At 46.3% G+C, this 24,819-nt stretch overlaps 5 protein-coding genes across 5 annotated transcripts; 1 reads left to right on the top strand and 4 right to left on the bottom strand.

The window, feature by feature from the left end:
• Nucleotides 1-7,755: 7,755 nt before the first annotated feature.
• Nucleotides 7,756-8,993, bottom strand: J4E92_006948 (uncharacterized protein; the record flags this gene model as incomplete). The annotated part of the gene is made up of 3 exons (XM_051498312.1): nucleotides 7,756-7,946; nucleotides 8,000-8,896; nucleotides 8,948-8,993. The coding sequence occupies 3 exons, from the start codon at nucleotides 8,991-8,993 to the stop codon at nucleotides 7,756-7,758; spliced, it is 1,134 nt and encodes a 377-aa protein (XP_051351246.1).
• A 1,062-nt stretch (nucleotides 8,994-10,055) lies between these two features.
• Nucleotides 10,056-12,103, top strand: J4E92_006949 (uncharacterized protein; the record flags this gene model as incomplete). The annotated part of the gene is made up of 3 exons (XM_051498313.1): nucleotides 10,056-10,264; nucleotides 10,365-11,572; nucleotides 11,643-12,103. The coding sequence occupies 3 exons, from the start codon at nucleotides 10,056-10,058 to the stop codon at nucleotides 12,101-12,103; spliced, it is 1,878 nt and encodes a 625-aa protein (XP_051351247.1).
• An 81-nt stretch (nucleotides 12,104-12,184) lies between these two features.
• Nucleotides 12,185-12,859, bottom strand: J4E92_006950 (uncharacterized protein; the record flags this gene model as incomplete). The annotated part of the gene is made up of 1 exon (XM_051498314.1): nucleotides 12,185-12,859. The coding sequence occupies one exon, from the start codon at nucleotides 12,857-12,859 to the stop codon at nucleotides 12,185-12,187; it is 675 nt and encodes a 224-aa protein (XP_051351248.1).
• A 6,798-nt stretch (nucleotides 12,860-19,657) lies between these two features.
• Nucleotides 19,658-21,141, bottom strand: J4E92_006951 (uncharacterized protein; the record flags this gene model as incomplete). The annotated part of the gene is made up of 4 exons (XM_051498315.1): nucleotides 19,658-19,800; nucleotides 19,853-20,226; nucleotides 20,279-20,763; nucleotides 20,812-21,141. The coding sequence occupies 4 exons, from the start codon at nucleotides 21,139-21,141 to the stop codon at nucleotides 19,658-19,660; spliced, it is 1,332 nt and encodes a 443-aa protein (XP_051351249.1).
• A 1,006-nt stretch (nucleotides 21,142-22,147) lies between these two features.
• Nucleotides 22,148-24,652, bottom strand: J4E92_006952 (uncharacterized protein; the record flags this gene model as incomplete). Its single annotated transcript, XM_051498316.1, has 4 exons — nucleotides 22,148-22,282; nucleotides 22,338-23,165; nucleotides 23,216-24,454; nucleotides 24,506-24,652. The coding sequence occupies 4 exons, from the start codon at nucleotides 24,650-24,652 to the stop codon at nucleotides 22,148-22,150; spliced, it is 2,349 nt and encodes a 782-aa protein (XP_051351250.1).
• Nucleotides 24,653-24,819: the final 167 nt, after the last annotated feature.

Here is a 24,819-nt window from a genome sequence, read left to right on the forward strand (position 1 = left end):
TATTACTAATTTATAGAACTGCGTAAAGACGTAGCGTATTCTATTTATAGTGTCTAACCTAAATAGGTATACTATATATTTAGAATTACTATAGATTAATTACTATAACTCTAGGTTAAACTACGCTTTGTAGCGTATACTCTTTAAGAGTAATAAGACTAAAAAGGTTAGCTCTTTTTAAAAGATTATAGTAGAAGACGCCTAATTATTTAAAAAGAGTATACGTAATTCTAGTATAGATGTATATACCTATCTAGTAGGCGTAGTAGGTTAGAATAACCTATTCTTAGCTTAAATAAGCAATATACCTCTACTATATGTAGAGTTTATTAATATTTATTCTAAGAAGAACTTAGCAATTATTACTAAGTATAGCCTACAAGACCTAGCTCTAAACTTAGAACTTAAGATAAATCTACTATATATACTATTATATAATCTTTCTTAAACTAAGTTAGAGCTTCTTAGAAAGTACCTAGAAGAGTATATAGTATAAGAGTAGATAAGACGCTTAAAGTTACTAGCTAGCGCACCTATTCTCTTTATTAAAAAGAAGAACAGCTCTATAAAGCTATATATTAACTATTATAGCTTAAATAAGATTATAATTAAGAATAGACACCTACTACCTCTAATTATAAAGTCTTTAGACTACTTAGCGTAAGCTAAGTACTATACTAAGCTAGATATATAAAAGGCTTACTATAAGATTTGTATCTAAGAAGAAGATAAGTAAAAAACTATATTTTGTACCTAATATAGTTATTTTAAGTACACTATAATGCCTTTTAGCCTTACAAATACACTTACCTAGTTTTAGATATATATTAACTAGACTCTTATTAGTCTAATTAATATATTATATATTATCTACCTAGATAACATTTTTATCTTCTTAAACACTCTTAAAGAATATAAAGTATATATTAAGAAAGTCTTGTAGAGACTACGTAAGGCTAAGCTTTATTTAAAGCTTAGCAAGTATAAGTAGTATATCTAATATATTAAGTACCTTAGTTATATTATTATACTTAATAAGATTAAGATTAACTAAGACTACGTTAAGACTATCTAGAATTAGCCTAAGCTACGCACAGTTTATAATATTTAAGTATTTATTAGCTTTATAAACTACTATTACTAATTTATTACTAGTTTTTCTAAATTAGCTCTACTATTAACTATTTTAACCTAGAAAAGCTTAAACATAGCTAGAAGTAGCTACGCTATATAGAGAAAGAAGAGCTAGTCTCTAGATATTAGCGAAGCTGCTAGAAAGGCTTTCTATAAGCTTAAGAACTCTTTCTTAAAAAAACTAATCTTAGCTTACTTTAAAAGAAATTGTAAGACAAAAGTTAAAGTTAATATATCTAGAAGTGTAATATTAAGTATTCTAAGCTAATATATTATAGAATTACCTAAGCTAGACAACTAGTACCTAGTTAACTTCTATTTACGCAAACTTATTACAGCAGAGTATAATTACAATATATATAACTAAGAACTATTAGCTATTATTAAAAGTTTAGAATATTAGTAATATTACTTTAAAGATATCTATTTTAAGATCTTTACTAATTATACAAACCTTAAGTAGTTTATAGAAACTAAGGCTCTAAACTATTATTAAGTTTAGTCTTACTTAGTACTTACGTAATACAATTTTAACTTAATTTATTATTCTAGAAGCACTAATCTAGTAGATAGCCTATTATACTACTTTAATTATATAGCTAAGTTATAGAAGCTAGCCTAGAAGTATAATAAAGCCTTTATACAGCCTATAAAGAATATTATTCTTAATAAGAGTAAGAAGGCCTTCTTAGCTATAGCTACGCTAATAAGGTCTAGTTCTAGGTTAGAACTACTAAATAAATTAAGTAAAGTGCTTAATAAGTTTAAGTAAGTTAATTAAACTAAACTAAGAGAGTAAGAGCTTATAGAAGATTAGAACACCTCTAATAAGGCTAGTAAATTCTTCTTAGAAGAATTAGACTTAAACATAGAATAGATAGACTTATTAGAACCTATTATAAGTTATAGTTACCTTTAGAAGCTTACTAATATAGAAAGTAAGTTAAAGGCACTTATAGAGTACTATAATAACCTACTAGTAGAATATTTTAAAGTAAGACGCATATTAGAAAAGCTCTAATATTAATATACCTAGAAGAGTATAAGAAAGAATATTACTAAGTATTATTGCGATTGCTTAGCCTACTATAAGACAACGCTAGCTTGCTATAAACTATACAGTTTACTAGAACTTCTACTTTCTTTAGATTAACTCTAGAAGAAAGCTACTATAAATTTTATTATAGAGCTTCTCTCTAGCACTATATAAGGCTAAGTCTATAACGTAATACTAGTTGTTGTATATAGACTTACTAAGATAGCCTATTATATTCTAGTAAGAGATAATTAAAATAGCTTAGACCTTACCTAGGCCTAGATACGTAAGGTTATCTACCTATATAGTGTTCTAAAGCAGGTTATCTTAGATAGAGGCCTGCTAATAAATATAAAGTATTAGAATACCTTTTAATACTATTTAAACTCTAGAAGAGTTCTTACGTCTATATTCTACTTCTAGACAGATAGTTAAACTAAGTAGTAGAACTAAATACTAGAATAGTACCTATAGTATTACTACACGCTAGAATAGAATAACTAGGCTCTATAGATATCTATTAGAGAATTTGTATATAATAATAGTATTTACGTAACTACTAGTATAACTTTCTTTTAAGCCTATTATAGTATAGACCTAAGAGAGGTAGACTAGCCTAGTATAGCCTAGAGTAATAGAGAAAGCTCTATAAAGCTTTTTACTACTATAAAAGTACTTAGCTTATAAGCTAAGTATAAGAAAAAGATTATTATAGCTAATGCCTATTAGAAAGTATATACTAATAAGAAGAGAATACCTCTTCTATTTAAGGTAGAGAATTAAGTTTTAATTTCTAATTAGTATATACGTTCTACTAGGCTAAAGAAGAAGCTAGATTAGAAGTATATAAGCTCTAGGCGTATAATAGCCTAGATTAGCCTATCTACGTTTAAGATTAATATACCTAAACTAAAGATAGTCTATCTAGTCTTCTATATATTACTTCTAGAACTATATAAGCTAACTAGATAATTATTATACTTACTAATACAGAGTATTAACACTATGCGCAGATTTAGTAATAATGTATATAATATTAACTAAATCTTAGATTAAAGGCGTAATAAAGATAATTAGTAGAAGTATTTTATTAAATAGCAAGGCTACTCTAATAAGAAGAACTCTTAGAAACTAGAACTAAGAATTAGCGTAAAGGCGCTACAGAAGTTTTAGAATAATAAGAGTATATAGCTCTAATATTAGTCTAAAAAGAAAAAACTTAAGTAAGGCTATAGATAGTCTTCTAAAAAGAAGAAAGATAAGTTAAGATAATACTTAGAGAACAAAACTAAGTATACCTTTACTAGTTTTTTTCTAATTTAGGTTTTTTAATATAGTGTTTAACAGTACTACAGCCTAATAGCTTATCTTAGCTATTCTTATAATAATTATATACTACCTATTATAAGTTATTATAACCTATTCTACGTTATAAGACTTTACTTCTATTAGTTTTCTATAAATCTTAAACTTTAAGATAAAATATTATATTTCTATAAGTTACTTAGAAGATAAATTTTGTAAGACTTTAGTAATTCTTACTAAGCTAAGTATACGCTAGAGAATAAGCTATTAAAGCCTATTATAAGTTAGAATAACCTAAGATAAGCTAAGAGTTCTAAATATTACACTTAAAGGCTACTTTTTTACTAGATTTACTACTAAATACCTAAACTAGTACCTAATACTCTAAAATTAAGCTATATACTACTAGAATAACCTAGAATAGCCTATTATAAGGCATTCTACCTATTCTTAGTGTTGTTATAGATTACGTTAGCTGCCTTAATTTTCTTAGTAAAGATACTCTTCTAATCTTAGATAGTATTAACTCTACTATTCTTAAGAGTATAGATTTTAGTAGCCTTATCTAATATAATCTTCTTAAGCTAAACCTTCTTAGAATTAATAACTATGTACTATTATAGGTTAGAATAGCTTATAATAGCCTAGTATAAAAAAAACTTACCTTCTTAGAACTATTCTCTATTATATTATTAAAGGTACGCTTCTACTTAGCTACGTAAACTTAATTAAAGGCTAAAACTAACTTCTTAGAGTAACTAGAAGTAGAGAGGTAAACTAAAGACGTAGTAAACTAATAATAACAAGTTTTACTATTATAAAGAAAGAGCTTCTCTATATAAGAATAATATTGTCTATTAGAGGTTAGAATAGCCTATAATAGCCTAGAATAGCTACTTACTTCTTAATAATCTTCTTAAAGGCTATAGCTATCTTTAGAAGTTTATTAGTAAAGCTCTAAATCTCTTAAGTAGTATAATTATAAATAGATTTAATCTACTAAGCTAGAGCTAGAACCTTAGTGCTATTAGCATTAGTAGAAGACATAATCTAGGCGCTCTAATTATTAACTTAATAAAGTAGATTATAGTTATAGATAGTAATAGTGCCTTAATTAATCTTCTGTAGAAGATTACTAATAGTGTAATTAAAGTAACTATTACCTAATTCTACTTAAGAGAACTATATAATAAGTTAGTATAGGTTATAATAGCCTATTATAGAGTATTATAACTTACTATACAGTAATTTTAGTTAAGAATCTAGTACTTAAGGCACTTAGACTAATAGTAGGTCTTGCTATTTATAACGTAGAACTAGCTGCTTAGAAGACTAATATACTTAGCGTGTTTTAGAATTTTTTTTTTATCTAGTAGGTAGATAAAGTAATAGCTAACTTTTCTAAAGTACTTAACGCTGCTAGTAGAGAAGAATATAATATAGTAGTAATAAGAGTTTATAGCCTACTTACTATATTCTATAAAGGTATTTAAAATGTTAGTAGAGTTTATAGTAGACTATTTTAGGCTATAATAGCCTTAGATAGGTCTTCTAGAGGCTAGATAAGGTAGAGTTATTAAGAGTAAGCGCAAACGTAAGTAGAATAAATAGTGTAATATAGATAGTTGTCTACTAGTATTATATTAGCTTAGTTACGTCTTAGTAACTTATAATACTCTATAATAGCCTATAATAGACTATTATAGGCTATCTAGGCTGCTAGTAGAAAATATTAAGATTAGAAGTACTTACCTAATTATTATTAGTTAGTGTAGAAGTAATAGTTAAGAAATTTAAAAGATCTTAATATAATACTGCTAAAACGCTAGCTACTAGCGTAAGTAGTAGTGTTTGCTATAATATTCTATTATTACTTATTTTAGTAGTAAGTAAGAAAATTACTAGATAAAAGTAAAGGTAAGTTTAAAAAATAACTTTCTTACAAGATAGCGTATTCTATATCTACTAATGTACGTCTTAATTACTAGACAATAATAATCTATAAGATAGCCTACCTTAGCCTAAAATAACCTATTCTACCTAACTCTAGAGAATTAGAGCTAAGAAGAGAGATATTATTAGAAACTTATATTCTAGATAGTTAGATAATATTATATAACCTAACTTAGCGCAAGTATAAGTAGATCTAGAAAATTATTACCTAGAAGGTAATAATTTGTCTATTCTAACTAGATAATATACTATTACTTTGCTATCTTTTATATTCTGTATTAATTAGTAGTTACTTATCTAATAATTTATTTATAAGTTATCTTATAGTAAAGGCTATTAAGTAGTAGAAGTTTATAAAAAATTCTAATATAGTATAAGTATAAAGAGAGTACTAGCTTTAAAGAATTATAAGAAAATATACTAACTTATATATAAGAATATATAGTATATTTACTTTATAACTTATTTTAATAGTTCTTTAACTAATAAGCTATAGTTATATTACTATTTTATTTAAATTTTAAAATAATAGAGTAATTATATTACTTATATAGCAATTTTTTTTAAAATAAGCTATTTACTAGAGTGTTAGCTACTAAGCTAGAAAAGCTTAGCGCGCTTTTATATATACTTTTGTAGAGTATATATTATACTTTAATTATAACTTTTAAGACACCTAGTAGAGAGCTATTACTTATTTAAGCTAGATTTTTTAATTCTAAGATACTCTATTACGCTGTAAACACAAAACATCTCTTTTCTTAATCGACATGGGATGCACTTGTTCGCTTCATCTTGTTAGACTTACCAAGTCCTGGGGTCACATCAGGCAATGCGTTAACTGAGCCCCCTCTGCACAGCTCGTTCGCTATCAGCGCAATGATTCGAAAACATTGTTCAGAGCTCGGGAGAGCTGTTGATGCAAGGGTAGTGATAACGTAAGGGCGGCTGATAGGCTGCGTTCGTGCTTGGAGTTTAGAAACAAGTCCAGGCCATCCCTGGCCTGACATCTTCCGGGGCTGGGCGAGTCCCCTTTCGGTAAGGTGCGCAATTAGCGTAGACATGGCGATCAGAGACTCCATGCAGCATGTCGTTCCCGAGTACGGGATAGGATAAGGGATATTGGTGTCTTGAGCTTACGGTTTGTGGTGTGATCACTCTGTTAGAGTTTACAAGTAGTTCATTCCCAAGTGTTTCAGACTTCAGTCTCTCCGGCTGCCGTCGGAAATGGCCTAGGAATCCCTTATCTCCCTTGTTCTCTCAATCCCACGCCCAGGCCTGCCGGCGACGCTACCCACATCCCGCGACTCCCTCCGCAGCCGCCTCCAACATCCATCAGATGCAACATGCAGGTCCAACGGGGATCCTCACCCCTGGCGTCATCTCACCATATTTATGTCCAAGTCTAGAATAGCATCACACCATGCTGCTGCATTCGTTGTTCGCCTCGTCTACCGCAATCGTCTTGCCTGCATTGAACCATCTTGCTTTTACCTGCGCCATGCGCCGCTATCCCTGAGATTCACCGATAACTGTCGCGGCTGGGTGCAGGCGACGATGATGCTCAGCCTGAATTACGGACCCTGTCACTGCCCTATCTGTGCATTTGGCAATGAGTATTCATATATGGCAGTTGGTAGGGTGCGATATGGCTGCAAAGTACCGAGATCACGGCTATTGGTACGTGAGCGACAGGGACAATGAGCTGAGACTGTTGAGACGTGGGTACAAGGCTTCCAATTGATCTCGTCTGGAAGGTTCTTGAGTTTTCATTTGAGGAACTTCTCTAGGCATTATCACGGAGATGTTTCCGTCTCTTGGGCTTGATTGTGCTGCCAACTAATTGCACCGAGTCTTTCGGATGCCAAATGATCCTCCAATGCTACGGGCTCGGCCGACGATTTGGCAGGTGAGTAATCAGCAGAACTAATACCGCACGCATGGCTGTTGAAACGTCCGTGTCGACGGCAAAAGGATCATGCCGCCGTGAACTGAACACTGCGTTGAGAGATCTCCCCACATAGAATTGCAAGCGCGTGTGGTATCATAGAGCCACTTGCGTAGGCGAGGCTTCGGAGAACAAAGTATGCTGGCACGGTTTCCGATTCGAAGGGGAAGGCTGTCGTACAGCCGTCCTAGTGGCTCAATACGCCTACCGCCAAAGTCTCCACATTCCCCATAAACGTGGGCAAATTTGCGTCTTTCGGTGGAACTAGCCTACGCCACGGGCCGGGGAGTGTAGCAGATATGCATACACGTCCGAGAAAGGTGTAACGCGGTAAATCATGGGATCTGGTGGGATGGATTCCAGATCCGAGATCAGTATCTCAACCATGGAGTGGAGTACCAGATCCTACAGGAGTGTTTGCCCCTGGTGTTGCAGAATCCGTCCCGGCCTTCTTCTTCTTTTTCTTTTTGCGTGGTATCAATGCCGGCGGGTTCATGATAGCACTGCGCAGCGATAGATAGGAGCCGCACGTCAGGCACAGGTTATCAGGAAGATCCGGGTTGCAGAAGACTGACGGAGGTTAGCACTGTGTTGAGTGGGATGGCATGTTCGATTTGGCTTACTGCTTAAGCACACACTGCAGACAAAACCGATGTCAACAACCCTCCTATGGCAGAAACACGCCGCACGGAAATCGACACCGCCGGCGCTAGGGACTATGAGGCTTGTCCGCGCTGTTACATCTGGTAAGAATGCCATCATCAGATATTGTAGCAGGCCCTCTGGGCGATCCGGCTTCATGTATACACCTCCAGTCGCATCGCTTGCTTGCTGCAGCAGCACAGTGTCGCCAGCCAATTTCAAGATATCTATAGGTATTCGCTTTCTTTGTGCGGCAAAGATGGAGTTCATGACGGGTATGTACTGGTTCGCAAGGTCGCCGGATACGGATACGATGAGGATGCGAGATGTGAGGGGCACGCGGTCGACGTGGGTGTTTTCCGAGTCGGCGAGTGCCGCGAGAGATGTGCTCTCAGCGGAGGCGGCCGTGGGAGCATGCAGGATGGTCTGCTTGTTGATGTGGGTAAGGGCCATTGAGAGGGCACCGCCGATGAGCGTGGTTGGTGTTGCTTCCAGATGGCTCTCTTTCGTCTCGTTGAGGAGTTTGGCAAAGTTGCGTAGGATAGCACTTTCTACAACTGCGAATGGCCGGTACTTGTTCGCACTCTCTGCCATGTGGCCTTGCTTGTCCTTTCCATGTCCATTCGTTTGCGCATGCCCATTTGTCTCCCCACCCCGTAATTGAGGCTGGGGCTCTGCAGGAGTCGGATAGAGAAATGTCGTCTTGTGGGAATGTGAAGCTATCACGGCAACTTCATTGGCGTTTCCCGAGGCCAAGTGCGCGTTGATGAAGACGAGGATGTTGGCTAGGGCGGCCGAAAGTGAGAGGGTCGAGGATAGATGCGCCCACGCATGCGGGTTGGTATCGAGCACGATCGCAAGCAATGACGGCGGCGGGGCTGGGAAGTATTAGTCACGTCCGTATTAGCTGAGGTATTCCAGCAGCATGCCTTCGTCTGTCTTGACGTGACGGTCGGAACCGTCGATGGTATTCATTACGCTGGAACGTCCTTCTCTGCGCAGATTCGAGGTGACAACTTCCTATTCAAGGACAGTACATGGTTCAGGAAGGCGAACAAATCTTCCTCAAAAGGTCCAACTTGTTGGTGTAGAGGGTCTAGCTGTTGCTGAATTCAGTTGATGAGGTCAACTCGGAAGTTCGCGACCGCCTAACATTATGCGCCCGTGCGCTACCCGCGTCAGCACGTGAGAGCGTTGCACCTGGGCAAGCAAGACCTCCTACTTGTTTGGGTAACTATTGAGCACCACTACATGACTTGAAGGCAGCCTGTAGAGATCTCTGTCCAAGACAACGACCATCGGGCTTTTTCTGTAGAATGGGTCTTGTTATTGGCTACATGCCAGCCAGCGGCGCAGCCATAGACTTGTGGCTTACAAGACCCATATATTGTTCAGCCTCATTGCATACATAAACGACGTGACTTCCCGCCTTACCTGAAATCTATAGATGTGTTGTATTTGCCAAATTACAAGATTGACAGCGAACGTCTCTCATCCATGGCTCGAGAGCGCTGCTACTCAACCTTGAGAGGATCAAGAGGTACCTATCAATTCGCTGACCTATCGGCTATGCAGTCTTGCAGAAAGAGACGGAACTGAGTTTCAGCTTGTGCGGAGGTATCGTCATGAACATGTGAATCCTTCAGAGACAGGACGAATCGCGGAATACCAAGGTCGCCGATATGTCCGTCGTTACATGACGTGCCGTCTCGCAAAGCTAACGCGTCTACGCCAATCTACCGAGGCTCAGGAGAAAGTTTCGCCCCACGCGATGCACTATGGAGGACGAACGTCCCGTCCATTGGCAAGATGATTCTCCATCAAGGGACTGCTGTCATGTCAACTTCATCTTCACATGCGATCGACTCTCCGAGGCCTTCAATAGCTAGATCCTCGAACAAGGCGCCCGGCTAAAGTTTAATATCGACGAAGCTATCGTCAAATTCATAATCACGCCTCGTACGCTGCGTTGGAGCTCAAGGCGAACCTTTGGACGTCTGCGTATACAGCCTCTCAGCAGCCCGACTGCTTGCGAAGATGATCACCGAATCGATAAGACGTGTTAACGGTTACGAGAAAGATGCCTACACCTACTACCCCGTCATCATTGTCGGTGCAGGCGCATCTGGCATTGCCATGGCCTGCCAGCTGAAGCAGCAACTTGGATTTGACCAGTTTCGCGTATTCGATCGGCAAGCAGGCATTGGAGGAACCTGGTGGATCAATCGGTACCCCGGTGTCGCTTGGTAAGTCCGCGATCTCCCCGAAGACATGCAGGTGGTCACAACCAGGGTCTCTGTATTCAGCCGCCACCGTGCCACAAACACGAGACTAACAGCCACACAGCGATATACCCGCCGTCTTCTACTCCTTCAGCTTCGCCCAAAACCCCAGTTGGTCCTCGTTCCACCCGCCCGGCAAAGAAATCGTACGCTACTACCACGAAGTATGCGAGAAATACCGCATCACGGACAAATTCGAGCTCAACACGGATATTGAAAGTTGCAAATGGTTAGAAGACGAGCAGCTATGGCAGGTCACTCTCCGTCGCATGATCTCAGGCATGGGCGACCTGTCAGCAAAGGATCGCATGAAGATCGCGCAAGAAAAAGGCGAGCATGCCGTATACTCGGAGACGGAAGTTGTGAAGGCCAAGGTTGTGCTTAGCTGTGTGGGAGGACTGGTCGAACCCAGGGGCTGGCCTGACGAGATTAAGGGCATTGAGAACTTCAAGGGCAAGATGTTCCATTCGGCGAGGTGGGATGAAAGCGTCGACTTCACAGACAAGAACGTCGTCGTTGTCGGCACTGGATGTAGCAGCGCGCAACTCGTTCCTCCTCTACCCCACGCGCCTTACAACGCCACAAAGGTCACTCAGTTGATGAGATCACCACCGTGGGTCACTCCAGCTGTTCACGCGCCTGGTGGTGATGAATGGTGGGAGAAGAATGGCCCCAAGCTGATGAAGAACGTACCGGGCCTCAAAGAGCTGTTGCGTTTCATCATCTTCGCCACGGCAGAATCAGGCTTCCTCAAGATCTTCCCCAACACACCATACGCTAACAAACAGCGGAAACTCTACGAAGAGAAGGTCCTCCAGAACATGCGCAAACGCACTCCAGAAAAGTACTGGGAGATTCTAACACCAGACTACGGCGTGGGTTGCAAACGACGCATCTTCGACAAGCGATGGCTCCGCAGCCTGAACGATCCAAAGATCGAATTAACTACACAGCCGATGAACAGAGTCACAGAGCATGGTGTTGTCATCGGCCCCGGCGCGACATATCCAAAGGACGCGAAGGAAGAAGATTACCCCGAGCGAGAAATCCCCGCCGATGTCATAATCCTCGCCAACGGCTTCGACACAACGCGCTGGCTCCACCCCCTCAAAGTCATCGGCAAAGGCGGAAAAGACCTAGTCCAAGTAATGGAAGAACGAGGCGGCGCTCAAGCCTACCAAGGCACAGCCGTCGACGGCTTCCCCAACTTCATGATGATCTTTGGACCCAACACTGCAACTGGGCATTCCAGCGTCGTCATGGCAAGTGAGAGTACGTCTAAGCCCTCCCAACTAACGCTCACCGTTATTCATATCAAAAAAGTTACTAACAAAACTCCCAGACATGGTAAACTACTCCCTAAACTTCATCCGCCTTCTCCTCCACAACGAAGTCCGCACAATCGACGTCAAGCACTCCGCCGAAGTCGCCTACACAGCCGAAATGCAACGCGCTCTCAAAAACACCGTCTGGCAGAGCGGCTGCTCAAGCTGGTATTTCACCGGCGACGGCTGGAACTCGACCGTGTATCCCTATACCCAGATTGAATTTTGGCGGAGGTGTACTTTTGTCAAGTGGAATGATTGGAACATAGAGTATACGCGTAAGGGAATTGCGAGGATGAGGGCGAGGAGGCTGGTTAGGGCGTTGGCGGTTGTGTTGGCTGTTGGGGGTGCGTGGAGGTTTTGGCGGAGTGGATTGGGGGTTAGGGATGTTGGGGCGCTGGTGAGAGGGGTTTTGGAGGGGGCTGTTAGGACTGTGAGAGAGGCGGCAGAGATGGTCAGGAAGACTGCTCTGGCTTAATGCGGTGGCATGTTTTCTACTCCTAATAACATCAAATCTCTAGTGAAAGCCTGAAAGAAAGACAAGACAATTGATCCAGCCTCAAGACTCGTCGTCCTCCAGGTCCTGTCTACATACATTTTCGAATTCCATGCCACGCGCAACCCGACCACTGAATGGCTCGATAAACACAAGCTTTTCCTCAGCGCAGGGCCAGTCATAATTATATAGAGCCCCAGCCCACACCCAGAAGCCATCTGGGCAGACAATGTGAATTTCGTCCGCACTAACAAAATCCATGAGTTCATGCAGATCTGATCCATGTGGGTCGTCTCGCTCAAACTTGAGGCGCTTGACGGCTGATGCGATGGAAATGTAGTCGCAGAACGTAGAAGTGCCGATGTCTAGCATATCGATATCGAGATTCAGCCAGATATATCGCTGCTCGGTCTCGACTTCCTTGGGCCCTTCTTTTTCTCCCCGCTCCTCCTCAGGCGTAAAGAATTTCTCGATGAGGACTTCCGGCGCATGGTTGTTTTCGAATTTCTTCACTACATCAACTTCGAAGTGAACACGCTTGTATAATCCAAGGTTTCGCGCTTCCCGGCAGGACTGTAGTATAGCTGGTATGGGCGTAGACGATGCGAGCTGGCCATGGCGTTGAGACCATCTGTCTCGAACGCGCTGCACGTCGACGGTGCGCGGTTCGACGGTGTCCTTCCAGATTTGCTCTCGGAGCTCGAGAGGAAGTCGTGGAAAGGGATGGAAAGTGGCCATGGTGTGGGATTGTGATGTACAGGACTACGAACGCAGCCCGCGCGCAATTTCCACTACCGCTAGTAGATCTGTGGATGGTTTGGAGAGAGTGGTATTGCCCGTCTGCTACCAGTAAGCTAGACTATTGCACATACATATCCATCGATCCAAGAACACCAGCAAAACTGCTTTTGTACAATTACCATTGTATGCCGCATCATCCCGACCCCACAAACGTCATTTAGATATCCCATCTCCGGACCTTCCTCCGGATCATAGAATCCTGGGGTCTAGCTCCAAGCCTTCGCGAATAGACTCCATCCGACGCGCCATTTTAGTCTACCCCATCCGAATACCAGGGCTAGTCAGCAGTAAATTCTGGACCGGACTAGGCTCCGCTGGTCTTTTCGATGTGGTGGTGTGCCATTGTGCATTAGACATGCATATCAAACAGTGTGTGTGTGCTGAGCTAGTTAGAGTATAAGCATCGTGATTCACAGTCACCTGCATGGCCAGCAAAGCTTGAAATGAGAGATCATGTGTGTACTTCATGTCATAACGTCATGCTGGATAACATGTTCCAGGAGCCAACGTCTTTCCTGATCGTCGACAACCATGTTTTCCCAATCCAATCCAATCCAGTTCCCTTGGTCATTATCTGATAGAAAGATATACGCAGAAGCAGAAGACAAGGAAATGGATATCTTCGCAGAGAACAATGCCACAGATCCAATGAAATCCCGTGATAAAACTTTTCCGTTCCGTGAAAGAAAATCGTGACATCATGCTCGATGATCGAGATTGTCGTTTTATGCCTCAGCAGTAAGATCGTTACCAGTGTTCAGCCAGTCTACATCTCCTAGTCCGCCTGAGATTCCCATGTTGGCGTCGAGAGCTGAGTCGTCGAAGTTGAATGCCTCGCCGACTGCATCCAGGTTGAGCAGCTGATCGAAATCGCCGTCATCGAACTCGTTGTTTAGTGGCAAGCTGGAGAACAGCATCTCGTCGTCCTGGTGGTGGTTGATGTTGTTGGTAAATGGATTCGCAGGAAGGTCCATCGTACTCCACTTATTGAAGGCCATCGAGTTCAGGTTGTCGTGTGTGTGCGAGTCCGACGCAGAAGCCGTGATACCGTCCATGTGTGATTCGTCGGCAATAGTGATACTGGGCATGTGCTCGTGATCGGACTCTGGTGGTGTAGATGCGAGGAATGTTTCGAGACGGCGAGCGACTTCCTCATCGGTGACATTAGGCTGGTCGTGCTGCTTCTCGAGAGCGTGCATGTTGGTGGTACCGTTGTCTGGCGGCGGTGTCAATGTTGAAGGACGTAGGTTCTGTGTTCCTGTAGTCGCGTTGTTGATCATCTCCATTCGCCTTCCAGCGTCTACAAGATCTTCGACTGTAGTGACGGGCGAAGGCTTAGGCATTGGCGCAGCTGGAGCGGCACCTACAGGAGCAACATGAATACCTGCCTTGCGGATAGCGGCTTCCAGGAAGGCTACTGAGTAGTCGGCAGCAGCGTAAAGATCCCGCAGTTTACCCATAACAGCCATGCACTGGCAGAAGCCACGCAGAGAAGTTCGACGAGTCTCCTCCTCCGGCGCCTTGATGTCGAGTAGGTGAATGATGATCGCTGGTAACAGAACCGTGACACCTGTGGTCGGTAGGTATTTGACGAGACCACCCACGTCTAGACGCTGAGCTATCGATGTGATTGCTGAAGCAGCCCGGCGGACATTACGGCGCGAGACATCGAGCAATTCAGACTCAACATTCTCCTTTGTCGGAGCGCTGGCTGGGCCGCCTTGTGAATTTGGTAGAACCTGCGGCCGATGCAGCGCTGACAACGTGGTGAAGAAGACCATGTGCAGTAGTGACCTTGCAAGATCGATGGCTGCTTCGCCGCTGGGCGTGTCCGTGTACTTAGCTTCTTCTGGAAGCTCTGATACCCATTTTTGGAGCTCTTCATCGCAGGCCTTGACCTCACTAGTTTCGGGATCTAGTTTCTTCGGTAGCAGCATCATGGTTGTACGGTCATTTTGTAGGCCGTGGTTGTTGTTCAATACGCAGTATTGCTTAGAAAGCACATGGGATATGCACAAACACAGCCTAGCCTTCTCAATGCACATGATAGCTAGTTGTCGCTGCGCATCCACATCCCTCGCAATGCGGCAGTCAGCTGGCAGGCAAGTGATCGAATCCGGAAGAGGTGCAATCTCAAAATCATCCAACGTCAGCATGGGCACGTCGAAGTCCTCGGTCTTTATCCTTGTAGGGCGTCGCATGCCAAGTGCAATAAGTCGGTCGCGCATGTAGGTTGACCACCATATCCGCTTCCACAGCTTAACGCGCTTGCTGTCCAGGTTGGTGTTGTCCGGATTGCGATGTAATCCGATGGTGTGAGCAACCGACGTAGCGACGCCCATCCAGTGCCAGGTGTCTTTCTGGTCATCGGGAGTTTCGTAATAATACGTCAGCAACAACAGTGCTTGGACTAGTGAAACGCGATCGGACTCATAATCGAAGTCGTACAAGATCTGGTGGCAGAGTTAGCACGGTGTTCACATGTTATCGGCCCATTGTAGGTCCGTCGATTTTCACATGTCGGCATGTCCTCGGAAGATCGGTGTGTCCGAATCACCCCGATAGTGTTTGGGTCTGGTCGGCCGAAGCCCATGACTTGCCAAGACATCCGAAGAAGGGTCTCAACTTACTCTAGTCTTCTGGAAGAAGTCTTTGCGCGCGTCTTTCCGAGTAGCGTAGCCCGCTGTGCGCAAGTGTTCCATATCAACAAACGCCGATCCGGCGAACATGACGGCCTGGAACAGGATCAAGCTGACTTTTCCTTTGCTTCCGTCTCGTTTGTCAACCATCGACAGGAAATCATGCAGATCCAGAAGTGGCATATAGGGATGGACAAATTCGACGTATGCGCGAAGCATTTCACCGCGGAGATTCCCCTTTGGTACGGTCAAAGCACCCTTCTTCTCCAGATAGGCGATCTCGTCAGGTCCGATTTTCGCTGGGAGAGGTTTGATGAATCGGGGTAGCTCTCCAGGGGCGGGTTTCTGTGGTATGCTTCCAAAGAAGGGTGCTCGTGGTTCATTGGAAAACGGCGAAAATGGTAGTGTAGGCAAGCCATTGATTTGTGACGTGATGGAAAGTCGGCGCTGGATATCTGAGATACTGGCGACGGAGTTGATACGATGGCCATGACTTTGGTCTGTGTTGCGATTAGCCCAGTACGACTGATGCCGTGATGCAGTAATCATACATATTGAGTGAGGCACATGCTCATCTCGCCTTGATTCCGCCTCATGTGATCCTCGCGACGAGCTTCGGTTCAAGGTTTGCGCACCGTCCAGCGCGTCACGCGATGCGATCTTGCGCGTCGCAGGTGCAGATGCGCTTGCGTTTTCTGTGGCTTGGTCGTCATCTTTGCTCCATTTCCTGCAGCTGTCAGTAGTCGTACGAGGCGCACATTTGGTGTGGGTGCATCAACAGCCATTGGCTGAAATGCTCTCGGTGATTGTGATAGGTGCAGCGCAGCACAAGTGGCTAGGCCAGAAATACCGAGCTCCCAGCCGACGTTGGATGACGAAATCGATGGAACATGCCATATCGAAATTGTTGATCAAACGATAAAGCGTTTTGTTTGTGGAGACGTCGGATATTGCACGGGAATGTGGAACTAACTTTTTCCGCCTGCTCTCCGACACAATGCACTCGACTTCGTCCAGTCTGCAGTTTGTGCAAGGAGCGCCATGCTCTGTGACATTGCATCGCACTTTGCGAGCTCGACAACACTGACACGCTTTTGAAGCCCTCCTCTTTACTGAACGCCCGGTTCCATGTCCATCGAGGCCGGCCGCGGTGGCTTTTCGTTTCGGTGCTTGGATTTCGTTGTGATGGTCGGACGGAGATGCAGAGTAGTCAGACATGGCTACGAGATGTGGATGTCTGGAGTCTGCGTTGAAGGCACGATGGGTTGCAAATAGCGTTGACAATTCCTACCACACGCGAGGGGTCTGGGGGGGCCCGAGGATTATAAAGACCACAATTCGCGAGAGTGGATTGCATGCCAGGGCTAGTCGTGTGCTAGGACACACAGACAAGCCGCGCTTCACATGGTGCGTTTTAACGCTCATGACGCCGCCTCCGTCCCCACTGGGGATCGTTAGTTAGTACCCCAGTCCCCCAGATGCGGCTGGTCGGCGCTTTATCCTTGGCGACTAAGACGCCGATGCCTTTCGGATGTCATCGGGACAAAGCCCGCTCCTGGATACAAACGCGTTTTGGCAACGTCAGCTGCTAAGCCAGTCCTTGTGCACGGGTAAGATGCCGCGGTTCTTGCATTCGCTCAAGCCGACGATGGCCTGTACGACGGGCAGCCTGTGAATGCCAAGAGCACACTCCCTCCGACTACTACGGACGCATGGCACGCGAGTACCGGGCGTCTTTGACACCCAAGCTCGAGTCATGATTGTTGTGGGGTGCACGGCACTTTTCGATTCACGACGCGTCCCACAAACGCAAGAACAAGCCAGGCGTAGGATCATCGCTGTAGAGTGCGGAAATGAATATCCCAGGGACAGCGCGATTGGTGTCTATGAGCGGAATGCCATGACCAAGCCAGACAGCTCTGGATCCTATAGCCGAAGTGCTAGCCGTCTCGGGTGCACGTGAGGACACATAGGCGTCCAAGTATGTTTGCGGCTTTTTGCCAATCGTACGGACAGGTCCATTGCCCCGACGCACACCCCCAATAAAATCTGCATCGTGAACCTTAGTGGGCACGGTGCTTGCCGTCTTTTTTTGATCTGCTGAGAGCTGGCTGACCGCTCTGACAACAAACACAGCGCCCGGTGCACGGGAGAACATGGCGATGGATGACGTGAAAGCAAACTCTGAGAGGCTGCGCCTCATGCAGTCGGCGCTCGGAGCAAAGGCTCTTCCAGCTGCGTGGTCAGTGGTCGCGGTAAAGGTGTCAAAAATGGCACGCGTAGCGAACGACTGGAGGTTGATCTCTGGGCGTGCCAAAAATTGCGGGGAACACGCCCTTTCCCCTCTCGGTGAAGTCTCGGACGACGCCATGCCGTTGCATGCGGCAGAGAACGCAACCACCAATCTGCAGTGATGCACACGTTCCATCCTTCCAGATTGCCCCTAGATGCTCGGCACCCTCATGCACCTCCCGCTCAATTTTTTCTCTGCATCGCGATCGTGATCGAGCGTCCGCGGCCGCAGCCCGAGCCTACCCGTCGGTACCTGTGACTTTCCCGGTCACTCAAACATCTGGGGCATTACACCCATCATCCTTACTACTACATTGGAAAGAAGCGAAGACCAGGTCAAGCCTTGATGCGCACGTCTAACGACACCATTTTAGCGGTCCCACGCGACATGATCTGCAGGGAAAGTAACTGTCGCACGACATGGTCTGGTTCATGAGCGTTCTCCGATGGCTGAGGCTCAATGTCTCTGCATGTACCAACCGTGTCATCACTGGAGAGTCAGATCTTACTGCCCCCTCCAGCTTCTTTGTTCGATGCGGGGCTTACTGCCACATCAGCATTTTTGGGAAAGGCATGCGGTGCAGCCATGATTAATATTCACTATCCAATCCTCGTGCGAGCTTTCGGCCGTTGGGACGGAATCAATTTCCGCTCAGGTCATCGGAAAAAGGCACTCAAATACAGCCAACGAGGCTATGTCATGTCCGGCGACTAAAGATGCAGGACAGTCACTGTACGGAACCACTAGGTTTTGAGCTCCACTTTGAGAATCTGGAGTGAAGATCCCAAGGTCGGTGCATCATCGGTGCGGTAACTAGTAAGTAACCTGGCTGGTTCACGCTTCAGCTAGAGGTAGCGTGGATGGTCTCATCCGACAAAAGAACACAAGCTGGAGACACAAGGTGGTCTGAATTTGGCAAGAAACCCATAAGATGTATCTCGGCTCTATGTGTCTTCCATCTCAGTATCACATGGCAAACATGACCAAATCTCATCCGATGCGATCCAATCACGACTCTGACCCACCACCATAGATGAGCTCACATTTCTGCTCAGCATCAGCAAGTGCACAAACAAAGATCATCAACGCAATGGAACGGCTGAGTAGTCACTTACAAGGTCGCTTGTACAAGTACCATGTTCTCCTCTCACTGGGTAGCACCGATCCAACGTTGCCTGCTCGCATTTGCATTGCTATCAGGCCGTCAGCAAGGAGCAGTTATATCCCATCAGCACAACATTGTACGTACAGCCATCAACTCCTGTGGGCAGATCGGTGACGGACCGCATCGGCAAACAGGTAGGCCAGATGGAGCTGGCGCTGGCGCTGCTAGGGAGATGGCGGCAAAGAGCGCGGAGACGATGATGACGGACTTCATGTTTGAGATGCAAAGAAACTTGGATGTGAAAGTACTGTCAGGGAGTAGTTGTAGAACTGCAACAGTCTATGGGACGATATGTTTATATGTCAACCAGCTCTACTCGTGGCTTCACTATCTGACGTGATATTGTGTCAAGTTGGGAAAAGGCATATGAGACATTCAGCGAGAGCTGAGGGAAGCCCGAGTTACCGTTGCGAATGAAAGCCCATCTCTGGGTCTTCGACTGCGGCATAGGACTCGAATAGGAAAATGCGTTGTACCAAGAGCGCGGTGTAAGACACAGTGGCTGGCGGAAGAGTTGGATTCGAACACAATGATCTTGGAACGTCTGACGCTGTAGCGAGACGCCAATGCCAATGGTGATGCTCTCGAACGAGATTGGATTATCGTCTAAGTCTTGATGCTGCTGATATGTACCACATCTAGAGCTTCGATGATCCCTTCGGCCTCTCCATAGCCTTAGTTTTATTTTTGAAATTTTTAACAAGCTGTCTTACACCCAAGTCCAGCATGACATCCTCTGCACCACCTGGTATCCTTATGCCTGGAACCTCGCGGTATATTCCTGAGAACGTGTTAGTTACTGCCTGTAATCCCATCATACCCGGGAAACTCACTCTCAATCAACTCTCCCTGTCCACTCTTCGTGTATCCATTGCCGCCAAACAGCAGTTGCGCCGTTTGTGCGCATTCGTTCAGGACGATGCCACTCTGTGCTTTGACCATGGCGGTCAGGCCACCCAACTCGATGTCTGCTGACGCCTTTGGTAGGTGCACCATTTGGTATACGAATTGCTCAACCCATGCCCATTGTGACTCTAGCAGCGCACCGGCTTTTGCCAGACGGTGGCGTACGACGGGTTGTTCGACGAGTGGTTTGCCGAAAGCCTCGCGCTTGAGGACGTATTCCATTGCGGCGGATAGGGCGACACGCGCTTGACGGGTTGCGCCGATGGCGATGCTGAGTCGTTCGTGGTTGAAGTTGGTCATGCTGTTAAGTTTGCCGTTAGCTGGAGTACCTCTTGAGACTGTTGTTATCTTACATGTACTTCATGCCCATACCCTCTTCTCCGATGAGATTCTCAACTGGCACTTTGACGTCGTCGAGTTCTATGAAGGTAGTTCCTGCACTGACTTGACCACCAACTTTCAGTCTGCGCATGTTTACTCCTGGGTTTCCTAACAAAGGCACGACCAACATGGACAGACCTGTGGGTCCAGGGCCACCGGTCCTAACAGCCATCGAAGAGTAACTTGACCAAATTCCGTTTGTGATCCACTTCTTGGTTCCGTTGACGATGTAGTGCTTTCCGTCGGGTGTCTTTGTAGCGGTCGTTGTGATGTTTGCGACGTCTGATCCGGCTTCGGGTTCGGTAATGGCAATGCAAGTTCGCTTCTTGCCGGTAAGGAGTTCGGGGAGGTAGCGCTCTTGGAGCTGCCTGCTGCCGTATTTGATAATGGGCGGTACACCGAAGGACATTCCTGTGGTAAGAGACCCAGCCGGTCCTGCAAGGCCGGTTCGCGCCATCTGGTACGGCTGTTAGTTGCGCTCAAACTGGGTGTTGGGAAATCCTACCTCATCGGCGTAGATCATGGTATGAATATAATCCCATTCCTCGACCTTGACGACACCCAGGATGTCATGAATTCCGAGCTTCTTCAGCCATTCCACTGGCAACGGGGCAGGTAGTGTCGGTAGCAGCATGCCTGCTTTCGCGAACGTCTCAAAGACATGCTCAGGCACAGTCTCCTCCGTATCCCATGCTAGAGAATTCTCCAGGAGATGCTCGTCCACGAATTTGCGACACGCTTTCTGCCATCTCAGATGCGTCTCCTTGTAGTATGGAGATGGTAGGCCGACGATGTAGGGCGGTTCGGAGAACGGGACGAAAGCTGTGGAAGACATTGCGATGTTGTCGAGGCGAGCCGAAGGTAGAGTAGAAGATGCGAGCGACGGGGCTCTGCTGCGTGTAGACTACATGATGGTGTTGCGCTCGGTATATGGAGAGGAGAAGTGGAGTCCGGGGTAGCTTCAGGCCAGCCGAGGTTCGCCAGGATTACACGCTTCTGACATGTCATGAACCGACGACTACCAGATCGAGGCGCAAGCCACGCTCCTTGGCCTGGGAAATCTAGACAGTCGCAATTGCCACTAAAGGAACAAAAGAAAAGTCTATTTCGGTCTGCGCTTACATACGAATTTCGGTTCCGAGGGCTTGGACATTGGTGTTGCGCGCTGGTTGGCATATAGTCCGAATTAGGCAAGTTGTCAAAAACCGTCGATTGCAAGCGTCTAGAGAATTACAACAGGTCATCTGTACAGCGATTGACACTGTGCAGGTATGTAGGTAGGCATGAATGCTTCAGAGTACAGATCTCGGATGCTGCGACCTCCACCAATCAAGCACGGAGACTATATCATGTCAAGCTGGCACGCATCGCGTACAACATAAAATTCGTTTCCAGTTTATGCCATTTCTCACTCCAGTTTATGCAGTGTCGACTCAATTACCAGATCCCGGATTGGGGTATCAGTCGAATAGTCTCGAGTATGCTGACTGGCCATCACTACAATCACTTCGTACAGCATGAGCATCAACTGTCGAATACTGATACTTTTCATACTCGTCGAAGCAGACCATTGCTGCTGATATCAGAACGTACATCAAACATATGGTAATTCAAAGATCGTAGAAACTGTTGGTATTCTAGCTATTTTTTGAACGCACTCTACGAGGTGATTATGGTACATACTCTCAAGCTAAGGGTGTAATGGTAACGTAGCCGAGTAATCGAATGCATGTCAGAAACAAGGTACCGTAACTTACTCACATGTAGTTCCAGTTGTTGACTGACTGGGCACGAGGGAAAGTCGCCTGTATCCTACGAGACGGGTGTATCAGCGAGAACTTCTAATCCTCCTCAATTTCACCTTCCTCGCTTCCACTACGGAGGGCGCGGTCTTCTTCTTCCTTCTTGATGGTGCTGGCTGCCTCAGGAACAGGCGTCTTGGACTTGCGGTCAGGGCGTGGAGAGTAGCGAGCACGCTGTGACGAGGTTAGTGTCGTGTTCTCAATATATATGGGGCGTAATTTTGCGGACCTTTGTCTCACGATCGCGTTTGGAAGAGCTCTCGTCGCTTTCCCGACGGCGTCGAGCAGACGACGTGCGACCACCGCTGTCACCGTAGTCTAGCAGACTAACGGTGGCCTCACGAGGGTCGGCCCTGCTGACATAGGATCGCTCACGCTCGGCTTCACGCTCGCGACGCTCACGTACGTAGTGATCACCGCCAGGGCTGCGACGAGAACGCTCGTAACGATCGTCGTCTCGGCGCTCACGGCGCGGGGGAGGAGACAAGCCTGTACTGTCGTTGTTCCTGTAGCGCGCCTCCCTGTCCTGCACCGCACGACGGCGCTCTGCAGCATACGGGTCATGTTCAGGTGAGCGGGTTCGTGTACGATGACGACGATGGGAGTCAGAATGACCATTGCGATACTCACGATCTCGGTCACGCCTGTCCCTACTACGGTCACGGCCATCGCGCCTGCTTCGGTCTCTGCGATCGCTCTCCTTCTCCTTCAAGCGGGACATGAACTTGTCGAAAGCCGATTCGCGGAGGGTATCTGATTTCAGTGCGCGATACTCGTCTGTCTTTTCAACGCGGGGACGTACCACTTCCCAGGTGTCTGACAGCGACACCGGCGGATCAAGATGCTTGATGACTGACCGAAGCTTGTCCACAGTGGAGCGCTCATTGTACTCTTCGTCTTGGCGGTCTTGCTCCTCGCGCTTCTTGACCTTCGCAAGGACGTAGTTGTATATGCTATGCATGGACTGTTCGTCAATATCAGCGGTGCGAGGATCTTTTCGCATAACGTTAAGGAAGTCTTCCACAGGGGTCGACGTGGTAACCTCGAAGCGTTGTTGCTAGTCGCACAGTTAGTCCAGTTCTAGTGGGGGGTTGGGGTTCAACATACCTCCAGTACATCAAGCGCCCTTCGGCGCAGGGTGCGGAACTTGCCCTCTTCCTCCTCCAGAGCATCACGGAATAGATCGAGTGGCGAGGATCCGCCCTGCCCAAGCATGGCCGTGTAGCGCGGTTCGTTCTCGATGTGACTGTGGATGTCCTTCCACTTGGTACCAGCGCGAAGCAGACCGTTCCTCCTAAGCTCGTCTAGAAGCTCGAGGAAAGCATCACGGTTCTTGCGCTCGACGCGGTGCTTCTTGCGTCGCTCAGCTTGGACTTTATCGTTGTGCTCGCGCTGGAGCTGCCTGATGTGCTTCTCGAATTGGTTCAAGACATCCATTCGAGTCAGAGTTTCGAACTTCTCGCTGTTGAACTCGTTGTTCTGCTCCAACTTTTCTTCAGCTGCCTGCCAACGCGTGAACGGCTCCAGGTCCAAGCCCTTCAGCAGACCCATGACCTCGTCGAGTGCAGAACGCCTGCTCTCTGCCTCTTCCTCTTCGTGCGCCTTCTTCAAGGAGATGATGTATTCTTCAAATAGAGCCCTTCTCTCGTTGTCGTCCTTGGCTGAGCGGAAGATGGTTTCCTCTTCGATGATGGGCAGAGCTGTCTTCCAGCGTGTGTAGTACTTGATCTCGGGGTGCGAGCGCAGCATGGCGGTGAAGTCGGATCGTAGCTTGGCCTGGCGATCCTGCTCCTTGTGCTTCTCCTGGGCGCGCAAGTCTTCGCAGTACTTCTTGAAGGCCTCCTCGCGCTTCTCCGGCTCGGGAATGGCGCGCCAGTTGGGATCGTGGATACCGGCGCGGACGGCCTGCTGCCAGGTCCAGTCGGGCTGGACCTTCATCTGCCTGAGCACCTTCATGAAAGCAGCCTCGGCTTCCTGCGGAGTGGAGAACTGCAGCTCGGTGCCGGTCGTGAAGCTGATGTTGGGGCGGTCGCCGCCAAAGCCAGATTCCCGGTCGCGCTCGCGATCGCGGTCACGGTCATCGCGGCGGTCGTGTCGGTCGGGGCGGTACTCGTCTCGTTCGGGGCGTCTGTTGTCGTATGAAGGCGCGTTCGAGGCTGGTCCCGTTGGCCATCCCGCAGGACCGGCAGGGGGCGGGCGCTGGTTCTGCAGACTCTGCCTGTACTCGTCGATCTTCTTCTGGACCACCTCGGGAATCTCCCACGTAGTCTCGCTCGTGCCAGTCTTTGCGTAGTATCGCTTGCCGCTTGCTACGTGCGCAGTCCAGCCGGTGCCGGGAATTGCGCGCTTCTTAGCGTCAGTAATGTCTCGCTGTCGAATGATCATGAGATCAAGTACCTCTACATCGTCCTTGAGCTCGTCGGGCTTTTCCCACGTGGTTTGGTTGGTGGCTTTGTTGAAGTAGTACTCCTTGCCATCGGCTGCTGTCGCGACTGACCATACAGAAGCTTGAGCCATTGGCGGCGCGTAGGGTGGGCCGTTCATTGCGCCGGTTGTCGATGGTTGCGCGTGGGGATGGATAAAGTCAGAACGCCTGTCTGCAAAGAAGTTGTGGAACTTGTTGGCGCACGGACGGTTTGGGTAGCGCGAAAGCAGGACCCCTAGTTCAGGCACCACATTCACGTGTGCCTTCACATCTACCTTCACCTCGA

The sequence above is a fragment of the Alternaria infectoria genome (assembly GCF_024043175.1).
Source record: "Alternaria infectoria strain BMP 0036 chromosome Unknown scaffold_11, whole genome shotgun sequence".
In the NCBI taxonomy this organism is placed as follows: domain Eukaryota; kingdom Fungi; phylum Ascomycota; class Dothideomycetes; order Pleosporales; family Pleosporaceae; genus Alternaria; species Alternaria infectoria.